The 12,700-nt window shown below is 46.2% G+C and overlaps 1 protein-coding gene across 1 annotated transcript in view; it reads left to right on the top strand.

Annotated features, from left to right (window-relative positions):
* LOC119431152 (uncharacterized) overlaps positions 1-12,274 on the top strand; it is a 52,005-nt gene extending 39,731 nt beyond the window's left edge. Inside the window, exons 8-9 of the mRNA XM_049657426.1 lie at positions 320-602; positions 9,800-12,274. Coding sequence (XP_049513383.1) covers positions 320-602; positions 9,800-10,582 — 1,066 coding nt within the window. The 3' untranslated portion in view covers positions 10,583-12,274. The remainder of the gene's footprint in view (positions 1-319; positions 603-9,799) is intronic.
* Positions 12,275-12,700: the final 426 nt, after the last annotated feature.

The raw sequence follows: 12,700 nt of genomic DNA, 5'->3' as shown, positions 1-12,700 counted from the left end.
CCCTTGCAGTGGTCTACTTTGTAGTTGGTCGTAGCCAGGAGGTGCATAATTAAGAATCGCGTGATCCAGGCAGCCGATGCAAGCGCTGTCCACAGCGATCAGATAAAACGACTCCGTCAATGCACCTAGGTACAGTGACGCTTTGACTATAAATTCAGTCACGGTATGAAGATCATGGCACGAGCCACAGGTATCATGCTGGTCTTACTTCTGCCATAGTGCCTTGCCTGTGTCCAATTGTTTATTGTTCTCCTCAATTTATTTTCCAGCAACGCACGTGCTTGTTACTTTAGCATTAATATTTATGTTGCCTGGTCAGCTGCTCTGTTGTTTGCTGTTTGTATTTCTCCGAGGAGTGGCTGTTCCGCTTGCAACAATGTGCTTTTGTAAACGGTAGTATCGGATCAAGATGGGACATTCAGTGTGCCATATTGAGTATGCAGAATGATGTAAGCACATGTATTTCATTGCAGGCTCTGAGGGACAAGCACAAGTGGCCGCTGTCTTCTTACTCTATTAAGACCGTGGTGATGCACCACAGACTGGAGAAACGAGACAAAGTGTACTGGCAGAATGAGCACCAGTGGACAGTGTTGCTTCAAGTAAGTGCACCACACAGGGAATCTGGTTCATACCTGTGCATTTTTAACTAAAAATATTCAACTATAGCCAACCCTCATAACAAAGTTATTGGGACAGGAGATAGACTTCGTTCTAAGCAGTATTTTATTAAAGGCAGATGTAAGGTAAACAACTTTGAATTAAGGGATTTTGTTATAACCAGGGTTTACCGTAAAAATGGAATTTAAGTTTGAATAGTAGCGAAGCAGTTCTGCTAGGCATAGCTGAATTCTGGATTGTGCTGTTCATATGCCTTATTGCACTGTTCTCTGCATTTCTGAGCCCCAAAATTCAGAAATTTTATAATTAGCCAAACACTAACCATTAGCCGAGGTAACAGGCCAGAAAAGTACCCAAGGATCTAGCTCAGCTGTAACCAGAGGAACTCTCACATTCCAGGCTGTATTCTATGTATATACAAGAGACTTGATTCAGTCGTCTTCCATAAATTTTATATTGACAGAACCCCCCAAAATTAATTGAATGATCTGTCAGGCCGAATTAAAGAAAAAAAATGCAATAAAAATGTACGAATGGTGCTGAAATACTGCTTCCTTGGCAGTATATCCCCAATTCTTATGCACCCTCAGAATCAAATGTGCACTCAGTAGTTATGGGTTCATAACAGAAAATACTGACACCAAAATCTGACTTGCTCTGGATTTTATAACGACAAACAAGCATGCCTCTGATTCTAGCAATTATACTAATAAAATTAAAGCTGTAGACTTTACTTTCACAGAATGGACATTTACTTTCCATAATGTCCATCATTGTCAATCCCATACAGCTTTTTATTACTGTATATGGACTACAACATGTCATCCTCAGCGGGTCCACTGTTTCATATTACACATATCATCATAACTCCGCAACCATCACGAACAGGACGGTGGCTTATCTCTAGACTAACTATACTTAAATGATTGCAGCATGCTACTGTGAAATAAAATGTAAGGATGCGGATGACACGGGACAAAGGCGAGCTAACAACTACTTATTCCACACGATCACTGAGTATATTATACAGGGTGTTTCATTTTAGCTGCACCAAATTTTAAAAAATTGCCTGTGGCAGATAGCACAGTTCTAATCCTTGATCAAAACTACTCGATGAGGCGGCCATTACTTCTATGAGAAACCAAATGCCTAATTTAATACTTGACATAATTGTGCTAATGAACTTTTTAATGGATTATTTTTTGGTGCTTATCATAATCTACAAACTGTAGCTAGTGAGTTTCTAGAGAATTCAAAATGGAGAACGGCAACTTGTATTTTTGGTTTTTGTATACATTCACGGGGACTGACTTTAAGCAAAAGAAAACCTGCAAAACAAAGAGCGTAGTTATTCGGTTTTTTTTGGTATGCATATTAATTATTTACCTTTGCTGCCTTCAGTGTCTTGAAACGAATGCTTAAACACAGGAGAAAAAAAAAATTGGCTACAAGATGGTGCCACAGTAGCGTGCGTCGTCTGGGTGGTCTGTCAGCGGCGACTGCTGTGAACCACGCCCACGCGTCACCCACGCTCTGGCTCTCACGATCTCCAGATTAGCGAGGCAGTCACGCTACACTTCGCTCTGTTTGCAACGTGCCACACAAGACATTGTCCGCGCCAGCCAATATTGGGGACGAGCTCCACCACTGGAGAAGCTGGCGCCGCCGTCGGCGTGACGTGGATGAGGGATCATGTGTACACAGCGGCTGCGTCAGCTGCTTAGGAAGCGCCGAAGCGGGCTGAAAACGAAAGTTCAAAGTTCCATCTACGCCCCAGTTCTGCTTAAGTGGGGAGGTTTTCCCTCTTCGGCTGTCTGCTTGACAACACTTGAAAGCACTATAATAGGTCATGGCTGCCTTTGAAGGCGTCCAACATGGTAGGCTACTGCTCGGTGCCGCAGTGTCGTACGTACACAACGGAGCCCGGTGCTTTGTCTATGAACTTGTTGATGTTTTTATACTGGCAATGTCAGTGGAATGGAAAGAGAATGGTAAGATGCACATTAAAGAAATGTTGCAGTTTCACCCGAAAGGCGAAGCATCAATTGCGATAGCAAATTAGTAGAAAGCTATACAGAGTAAGGATAGTAGTTTTTTCAGCTGTATAAACTTGGACATGCAGCAACACCAGCAACGCGCAGAACTGTTGTCGACGCCGTCGGCATTGTGCCCGCATTCGCACTGAACGCGCGCGGCGTTGGTGACTGTTGCCGGTGCCTCGGCTCGGAGGTTTTCGACGAGATTAGAACGGGACACTCGTCGAGCAGCGTCGAAAGTCTTTACCACCTTCTCGCCTCGCAACGTTTTTATATAAATACGCATTTGGTGCCGCAGCTAAATGTCGCCTCCCCTCCCTCCCGTCCCCCCACGGCCTTTCGCGCGACGGAAGAAGTCGCGTTTGCTCTCCGCCGTGCCTTCGCTCCCCGTGAAAGCATGCATCCCTCGCGCGCTTTCACTCACACATAGAGCATAGGGCGCGCAGCGACGATTTCATCGCCGTTGGACTTTATACGGAACCTCAAGGCGACGCCGATGCCAGAAATCTGCTTGGAGTGTCCATATAATTGCTATCGCAATAAGAAGTGAAAAGGAAGATTCCTCTATTGTGTGTGCTACTGTAATCGCGACACCTACAAGGTCGGCTGAATAGGAGCTTCACGAAGGAATTTTGGGGCACCATAGGCTCCACCCTCCTTCGGCCATGCAGGCGGCTTTTCTCATGCTTGGCTGGCACGTGCTTTCACCATGGCTGCTATGCACGTACTAGCCTAACAAAAGTAGGGAACAACAGCGTGTCTCGTGGCCTTGGCCATGCCTCTGGGAGTGGTCCCTCTGACTATTCACAATGATTGATAGGCATTATGGGGGAGCCCAGGAATTCTTCGGCAGAAAAGTCTAAAGCGTGCGTTAATGAGGTAAAATGTTTTAGCCTGCCACATTCGGAGAAACTGTGAACTTCCCGGTTTAGCACTTTTGTTGCAGTCGTGTAGATGGCGCTAGGTGAAAATTTTACATATAAGTGAAAAAATAGTACAGTAAAACCTCGATAATTCGAACTCGGTTATTTCGAAGAATTTGAGCGGTCTCGTCATTCTCAATGCAAATTCTACCGGATAATTTGAATGGCCCGCGCGGCTCTATTCGGATAATTCGAAGTTTCCGGCTAGTAGCAATGTGCGGCGGTTAGGTTAGGGCACTCCGTACAGTCGCCAACCGATTTTCCGAGCTCGTGGGGACTGAAAAATAGTCCGGAAAACTCGTTCGGCCGAAAAAAAAGTTATTAGTGCGGCTTAAAAAAAATCTCTAATAATGCCCTGCCTCATACTACGCTTGGAGGGGATCGACTTGCTTGGATTTGTGCAGCAATGACGTCGTCTCCGTGTACAGTCGACACGAACGTCACCGCGTTGGCGATCTCCGCCAACGGAGTTCGTCATGGAGATCCAAGAAACGAGCTTCGCACCGCTTAGCTCTCGCGAAGGTACAGGAAGTAGCGCCGATCACTGAGACATGGGTCTCCGAGACACCTGCTCAGTGTACACGCCACGTTCAAAATAGCAACCGAAACTTGAGAAGAAAAAAAAACTCACTGAATTAACAAGCGTGGTGTCAGCGCGCACGAACGAGTGCGGCCGCCACAGCGAGCGAAGGTTCGTGCGGTCTATCGCTTCAACGGAAACTGAGCGGCGAGAGCACAGCGCATACAAAAGGTCAGAGCCGTCTGGAGATCGCTTTCAAGATACGGTGCGCGCGAGAAACCGCTCCGGCGCTAAGTATGCAGTTAGAAGAGTAGAAGTCGCCCCCCCCCTCCCTCCAATGCCCCCACGGCCTTTCGCACGAGGGAGGAAGTCGCGTTTACGCTCCGCCGCGCGTTCGCTCTCCATGAAAGCGCGCGTTCCCCGCGCGCTGTTACTCGCACATACGGCGGGCGCGCGGCGATGATTTTATCGCCCTTGGACTTTGTATGGAACCTCAGGGCGGCGACGCCGACGGTGAAAATCCGCTTGAAGTGTCCATATAATTGCTGTCGCAATAAAAAAACATCCCACAATAAATGGTTACAACGATAGTGCTGAGCGCATATACTAAGAAAAAAGAAAAAGAGCAGTACTCTGGAGCGTTTTGTCAGCCAAGGAAGAGCGGGCATGGCCTCCGAGACTGGAGGATTGCACGAGCTCTCTATTGATAGCGCGCGTTCCAATCTTGGAGGCTATACAGCGAGCCACTGGAATCCAAGCCAGTGCAAAATCCAACATGGCGGTCTCCAAGATTGGGTAGCACTATAGTGATCTAGATAGGGGTAGTGGGACGAGGGCGATCCGGGAGCCGAGGTCGTTTGCACGGAAACCGGCAGGCGGCGCTACTGCGCCTTTCACCTGAACCGCCCCGCAGTGCGCGCTTATTCGCCGCGCACTCATCGGAAGAGTAAGATAGATCTGAAGCTCATGCTTGACTCCTGAATGTTTACATTGCTCACAATGTGAGCAAACGGAGAATAAATATATTTCTATAGTGTTGTCTATAGTGAATAAACAGTAAAAAACGATGTACAGCGCGAAGGACAAGGGCTGAGAGACGACACACACACAGCGCAGTGCGCTTCGTCTCTCTCTGAGTTCCTGCCTTCGCGCTGGATATCGTTTTTTACCATGGATACCAACTAGGCCAAGCAACCACCTTTGTGTAAATAAATATTTGTGTCTGAAAAGCTCCCAGCCTCGGGATTTTAGGTACAAATCCGCCTATGATAAAGTTCGCGGAGCCAGGGGACCGCCGGGGCCGTGATTGCAAAAAAAAAAAGAGAAAAAAGAGAGAGAGAGAGAGAGAAAGCGCTGAAGGAAGCTACGAAACCATTTTATTCAGGACAAACGCTCAGATCACAAAAGCGGCGTCAAGTAAAACAAAACCAGCCCCTAGATCGTCCTGCTCAGCTTAAGATGCTTAGCTCTCTGTGGCTTTGCGCTTCTTGAGCTGTTAATACCTTTGACTAAGAAGTGGAGTCGCGTGAGGACATAGAAAGAAGCAATTCTCATGCTTACTTATTCCTTGTGAGCGTCGCATCCAACACCACTGGAGCAGAGGAAATTACTCTTTACAAAAGCCACAACATCGCAGATGCTGTTCGTGTGCAGCTCTAAAATGCTTAAGCATTCTGTGAATATGTTCTCAAGAGCTTCAATAAATGAGTCGAAATTTTTCGACGGATACAAAAGTCCTCCCCAGTCACACTGCTCAGTGTACTCTGAGGGTAACAGGTGTGGCTTCTGTTCGCCTGACGAGGAGGATGTGCTCACATAAACAACAGTCAAGTTTTAGGACACACTTTCTTGCTATGTAGCCTGCTACGTAATATATTAGCCGCTATTGACTCCTCGCCATTACTAATTATGAGTGGCTAGCACGAGGAGCTTCTACTATGGCTAGAGACTCTTCAGCTTCTTCTAACCTCACTTGGGCGAGCAGATCATCAACACTGTTTGAAGAAATGTTGGGAGTTTTGTCGACCACGCTGAGAAGTGTATCTATGATATCATCATCATCATAATCATCAGCCTGTATTTTATGTCCACTGCAGGACGAAGGCCTCTCCCTGCGATCTCCAATTACCCCTGTCTTGCGCCAGCGTATTCCAACTTGCGCCTGCAAATTTCCTAACTTCATCATCCCATCTGGTTTTCTGCCGACCTCGACTGAGCTTCCCTTCTCGTGGTATCCATTCTGTAACCCTAATGGTCCACCGCTTATCCATCCTACGCATTACATGGCCTGCCCAGCTCCATTTCTTCCGCTTAATGTCAACTAGAATATTGGCTATCAGTCATAAGTCATACCTCCCTTATGACTTATGATATCAGGGGTGCCATTTTCACCGTCCACACTCCTTGCCATGTTGTAAAATGATAAACAGTTCACTGTGATAAGAAACTGATCTGGCGAGGGGTGGGCATTACAGCAGCTGAACTGGCGGATAATGGCAAACATGTGCTCTACGGAGTCGGTGCTGAGACGAGCAGTCATCAAGTACTTGAAGCCTACATTCTCTGCCAAGTACTTCAGGAGAGACAATGTACTGGCAATAGTGACTCTCAGCCCTGTCGCCGTGGAGTTCCAACCTGCCTGCTCCCTTGCAATGAATGTGCTACCTCCAGCACCTGCTTTGCCTCGTCCATCGTCCGTGACACACTCTCACATACGAACGTCTTTCGTATGTACAGTACGTGCGGAAAATTACTGCACTGGGGCTCTCGCCGTAGTTCATCAGCACAGTCTTCTCAACGCCGACAGTCTTTTTTCTCACTGTCCAACGAAGCCAAAACAAACCCAACACCATCATAGTTCGGAAACATGAGCAGTGCCCAATGCTCAATGGGTTAGGGAATTTCACTTAGCACAAAGGCGCGATTTTCAGCGCCGTCAACTATGTCCACAGTTTCACTGGTCTGCAGGTCGTCCTCTTGCAGGCACCGCCTTTTTGCCTGGTCGGCATGGAGTTGTAAGGCAGCCCTTTTCCTTGTGGGCCGTTCGCGTGATGGATTTTTTGAAAGTACTTACATGGGGTGATTAGGCAGAATTGTGGGCACGGCTTCTGTCGAGAGAGAGGGCTTTCCGCGTGGTGTACGTACCTCTTTGCCTTCGATCATGTGTACGTAATCTCTCAGTACATACTTTCCTTCAAAATGAAGCTCGCATACGGCGTCAGTGGCATCCAGCGGCTTGTCCTTGCGGTGTAGATTCCACTCCCATGTCAGGCGCATTTCTTCATCCTCGGGGACACTGAACAGAGACAACTTCGGGGCACCTTTCACTCTGCTGAACCCAGTCTTACAACCAGGCGCAAAGGAATAGTTCTTTCGCCGAGGTATCCCTATCTCATAATTCAGTATTTCAGCCAACTCAATGCGCACACGCCACCAACAAAAACCGCGCACGTGTAACTACAATCACATGTCGGGGCCTGTCCGAACGCGTGCGGCGGGGATGCGGCTTCGGGTGAAAGGCGCAGTGGCGCCACCACACGGCGCGCGAATATTTCCGTGTGTTTCGCCTCGCCGGCGCTGCCCCTACCCGCTCTCCCTCGACCCACTACCCCTATCTAGTTCACTATAGTAGCGCGGCTCGGAAAGAGCGATTTAGTACGCAAAATCGAACTTTGGGGTTTCAATTCGTCCGAAAAATTGGGTGCGAAAATGCATGAACTCAATGGGAACCCTGACGGTGCATTTTTGAAGTCCGGAATATCCAGCAAGTCCAAATTTTTGGAGTCAAGCACCACCACGCCCACTTTCGCGGCAGTTATCGATTCCGTGAACATCGTCCGCAACTTTGTTGAGTGCAGTGCGGGTGATATTTGTATGCTACGTCTTTTGAGCCAGCTGGAGAGCATGGCACTAGCGGCGAACCAGCGCGCCAAGTTATCCTGCATCGGTGATTACATTGAGTAATTTTTCTCGGACATGGAAAATAAAGGTGATTTCTTTTTGCGGCAAGTTCTTGCTTGTTTTCTTTTTTTTATTATTATTATTCATTTCGGTTAATTCGAAAATCTGCTTAATTCGAAGAATTTTCGCGGTCCGGCGACCTTCGAATTATCGAGGTTTTACTGTATACATTTCTTTCTTTCTTTGCAGTTTGTCACTGCGATTATAGTATATTACAATAACAAATGACCATAGGTGCTAATGTTTGAGCTATGTGTCCTTAGATTATGGTATGGTTTAAAGATTACGTCGACTTTATCGATGTTACCCGTGTAAAAAGATGGAAAAATTCACACGTCCCGTGTAGCGTTTCTTTTTGCTGTATTGGAAAAGCATGCGTTGAAATTTTGAATTCAGACTTCTAATTGTCTCATCTAAAACCGCAGCTTCGTAGCTTTAGTATTGCAAAAATGGGCACAAGTAGGACCATAATTCTGAATATTGCTTAATTTCGGTCGCATTATTAGGAAAACTAATAAAGGTACATCAATGAAATTTTGCGCCCTAAATGAAAATTCCTTGAACTCTTAATTTCTCCAAAATTTAGCTTCTTTTAGCATATAGTTGCTGGGCTGTTTACAACAGAAGTTGCTATATTTGGCAATCTTCAAAAGCAAGTCAGCCAAAAAGTAAAAATTCAACATTATTTTGCTACGTCTAGGAAATAGATAAATATGTCCTAAAGCTACAGAGCAAGCCGCAAGGCGGTAAATGCGGTAGTTTCTTCTAAATATGGTCACAACTGAGACACAGTTCGCAAAAACCATGTATCTCATGCTTGTTCTTGGACATTTATTTCTAAATTATATAAATCAGTTTGTTTATAATATACATTGTTAGAATCTACTAGAATTAAGCTTTTTCATTGTATATATGACAACTTTATATCCTAAGTAGAAGAGCCACCACGGTTGCTCCAAAAGTGCTGAAAACGGAGAGCTCGTGCGTCCGGAGTGGGACCACTACCTTAAGTGTATATAAATTGCCATTCTGTTGAAGGTAAATACTCTTCAAGTTTAGTATTCTTTAAGGCCAAAACCAAAGACACGCTACATTCTTGTATTTTTTAAACAATTTTTTGTAAGATCAGGTGCATGTTAGATTTAGGTGTGCATACATTGTTTTCTCCTTTGAACTCATAAAAACTGGGTGTGTGCTGGAGGAAAATAAGTTTCACTGCCAAATCAAGCAACAGTGTGTTAGGAAGTTATTTCTGTGTCTGCTCTTAATTTTACACATCGTATAACTTGGTTAATCCCATGTTTCCCGTCAAGATCAAAGTAACACTAGTCAGGTGTATAAAGCAAAGTTTAGGGCAGGCATACTGTTGGAGGCATAGTGCTGTACTTATTTACTTTTGCCTTTTTTGCCAGGTGTTTGAGTATATGTATATTTGAGTGATCTTACTAAATACCTCATTTGTTAGTCAAAACTGTGTCTGTGTTCCTTTCCTTCGTATGAACTTTTTTTGCGCTGCTTGCTTCAAGAAAAAATCCCAGAAGTATAGCTGCTTTGAAGCAAAGACGGCATACCTAGCAATCCTCCTAAATATGAATTCCAGCAATGCAGCCATTGGCATGGCACACAATACTCATCAGCTGCTTGCAGGATTGTGGTGTTGTGGCAAGAATTGTAACTTGTATATTTTGCAAACTGCTTCTTAATGAATGCCTTTTTTTTTGCCTGCTCTTCATGCACAGGTCCTTGAGAAGCTCCGTGCAGTGTTGGATCCTTCTGGGCCAGGTATTTGTTCTCTCTTGGACAAGAATGTGAGTCTAATTCCAGACATGACAGAAGCCACGAGAACAAACATAGCCCAACGCCTCCAGAGAATTGGGAACAGTCTGACCAACAATCCCGAGAAAGTTCTTGAGTTTTTCCTGGAGACATCCGCAGTCACCAGTGGAAACTCTTCAACCATGGAGGAAAATCTGAGTCGCTCATTGTTGAGCCTCTCTTTGACAGCCAATGACGCCTCAACTTCTGATATGTCTTCAGACACTGGGGTGTGCAGCAGGGACTCATCTTTTGACGACGGCTTCATTGATAAAAGAACCAGCAGTAGCTCTCCAGTCCGCATATCAGCCTGCATGAATGATGTAAACATTGTTATCATACAGAAAGTGGTTAGAAGGGACACGAACCATCAGAATGCAGGTAACGATGTTCAAGTCACATTGTCTGTTCTAATTGATGAGGATCATTTACTTGCGGAGACCCGCTGCAGCATGCATGGCTCTCAGGACCAGAAAATAGACGTTCCTGTGGAAAACTCGACGGCACCGTCTTCGTTGGTTGTGAAGCAGTGCTTTGAGCTGACTGCCAAGCCAGCACTGCCTATACCTGTGGAATTGGAACTCTCGGTAATGATTGCAGGCAGGCAACTTTTGAAGTCGGGCATGTGCCTGGAATTACAGCGCTCTGTTGAAGTGTGCCAAGTGCGTCTGCCGTTTCCTCGAATGAAGCAATGTGCCAAGTTATAGCGCTTTGAAGTGTTCCTAAGGAATCTTGGTCAACATTTTGGTTCTTATACACATTTCCACTGTTTACGCCTCTTGTGTTTTGGTGATGAGTGTAAGCATGTGTTTGTTTGTGATGGCTTGACTTCAGCAGATATTGTGGCAGTGCTAGGGAAGCTCCCATTGAAAATGTTTATGCTGCATGACTCATTTAAAAGTGCTGCTGAAGCGATGTTGTTCTATTGTCACAACAGTGGCTTTATTTGTTTAATTCTCCATCTCCCCACCTTCTAGGTATACACCACACCTATTAAGCATCACTCCTCTAAGAATGGGCTGCAAGTCTACGGGCAGTGCCTTATTTTATATAGAAACGTTGCAAGGCGAGAAGGTGGCAAAGACTTCCGACACTGCTTGACGAGTGTCCAGTTCTGATCTGGTCGAAAACGTCCGAGCCGCCGCCAGAGGCTCCGGCAACAGTCACGGACACTGCACGCGTTCGGTGCGAACGTGGGGAAAACGCGGACGGCGTCAACAACAGTTCTGTGCGTTGCTGGTGCTGCTACATGGGCCCCCAGTTAGTGAAGAGGCCCAGGGAAGGTCGGGAGTCTGAACGATACAGAACAATGCTTGCTGGTTGTAGCCGTGGAAGGGGTCAGCGGATGCAACGAAGTAGCGGCGACGGGGTTGAGAAGGGAGGTAAGTCTTTGCCGCCTTCTTGCCTCGCAACGTTTCTATATAAACAAGTTTCTGTTTGTAGATGTGTGCTTACTCGTGCTTAAGCAACTTCTTCACATGCAACACATGCACGCTACATCTACAATATTGGTGACCCGGACGTGATAACTCCGCTCAGTCTCTTGACAGATGCGTCAGATGTGGCAGTTGAAGCACACATCTACAAAAAGAAACTTATGTATATAGAAACGTTGCGAGGCGAGAAGGTGGCAAAGACTCCCGATGCTGCTCGACGAATGTCCAGTTCTGATCTGGTTGAAAACCTCCGGGCCACCGCCAGAGGCACCGGCGAACGCCACGTGCGTTCGGTGCGAACGCGGGGAAAATGCGGACGGCTTCGACAAGTTCTTTGCGTTGGTGCTGCTACAGTGTGATTAAATTGCCTGCTGGAGAAGGTGACCGCTAGTGGAGCCTGAACCACGACGTGAACCAGTGCATGTGTGTATGCTTCATGTGTGCGTCTAGAGGTGAATGCCGATCCGGGGACGATAAATGAACGTTATAAAAATGAGCCGATCCGACACTTCACCAGTCTGCTCCGGGAATGATAAATGAACACCGAGCAAGTCCCGGGCAAATCAGCCGCCATCATCACATCCCAACACCGAACACCGCCAGCCACTTTGGAAGCCAGCCCCCAACGTTGAGGTGCTGACTTCGAGGAGCCACATCGGTGTGTACAGACTGTCGACGTGCCTGGTTTACTGTACATTATTTTTGGTTCTGTGGACTGCTGGCTCCAAATATTTGCTGTCCCGATTACTGTTTAGAAGTTTGGCTTTTACCGATAGACATATATACTAGTTCATTTGTTCGTGTTACGATTGCACTTCGCATTTGTTCTCTATTGTTACACCTGTTCTTTGCAATTGTTGCTCTCCTACCTTTTCTGTCCAACATATTCACAGCTACTACTTTATTACGCCAGTTTGCTTTGTTTTTGAGAAATCAAATTAAATTACTGCTCTTTGCTTGTTTGATTGGGCCTTTGTCTCATTCACGATGGCAATTGGCAAAAGCCAGGCACCAGACTCCACCCCCTTATGCCTCTGCTCAGGAGGAGCTAGCGCATCGATTCTGACTCGTGAGAATATGTATCTGGCGTCTGTGACAGGACGTCTGGTGCAAGGTGGCAGCCTTGCACGGGCGGGGAGAGCCTTAGCGAATAATCCCCTTTATTCGGAGGGAAATTTCTATTGAAAGAAAGAAAAAAGAAGTGTCATCATTCATCATTTATTGGACCCCTAAGGGCCCCTTGAGGGGCATTACATAAGGGGGGGGGGGGGTACAGCAGTTAAAAAGCAGCAAAAAGCATGATCAACGTGAAGCGAAATGACAATTTGCATGGGAGTGGTATCACAGAAAACAATATGTACACAGAACACTCGAAAGGTAACATACTTA

This window comes from Dermacentor silvarum, chromosome 10 (assembly GCF_013339745.2).
Source record: "Dermacentor silvarum isolate Dsil-2018 chromosome 10, BIME_Dsil_1.4, whole genome shotgun sequence".
NCBI lineage: Eukaryota > Metazoa > Arthropoda > Arachnida > Ixodida > Ixodidae > Dermacentor > Dermacentor silvarum.
This window is presented reverse-complemented; position numbering and strand designations above follow the sequence as displayed.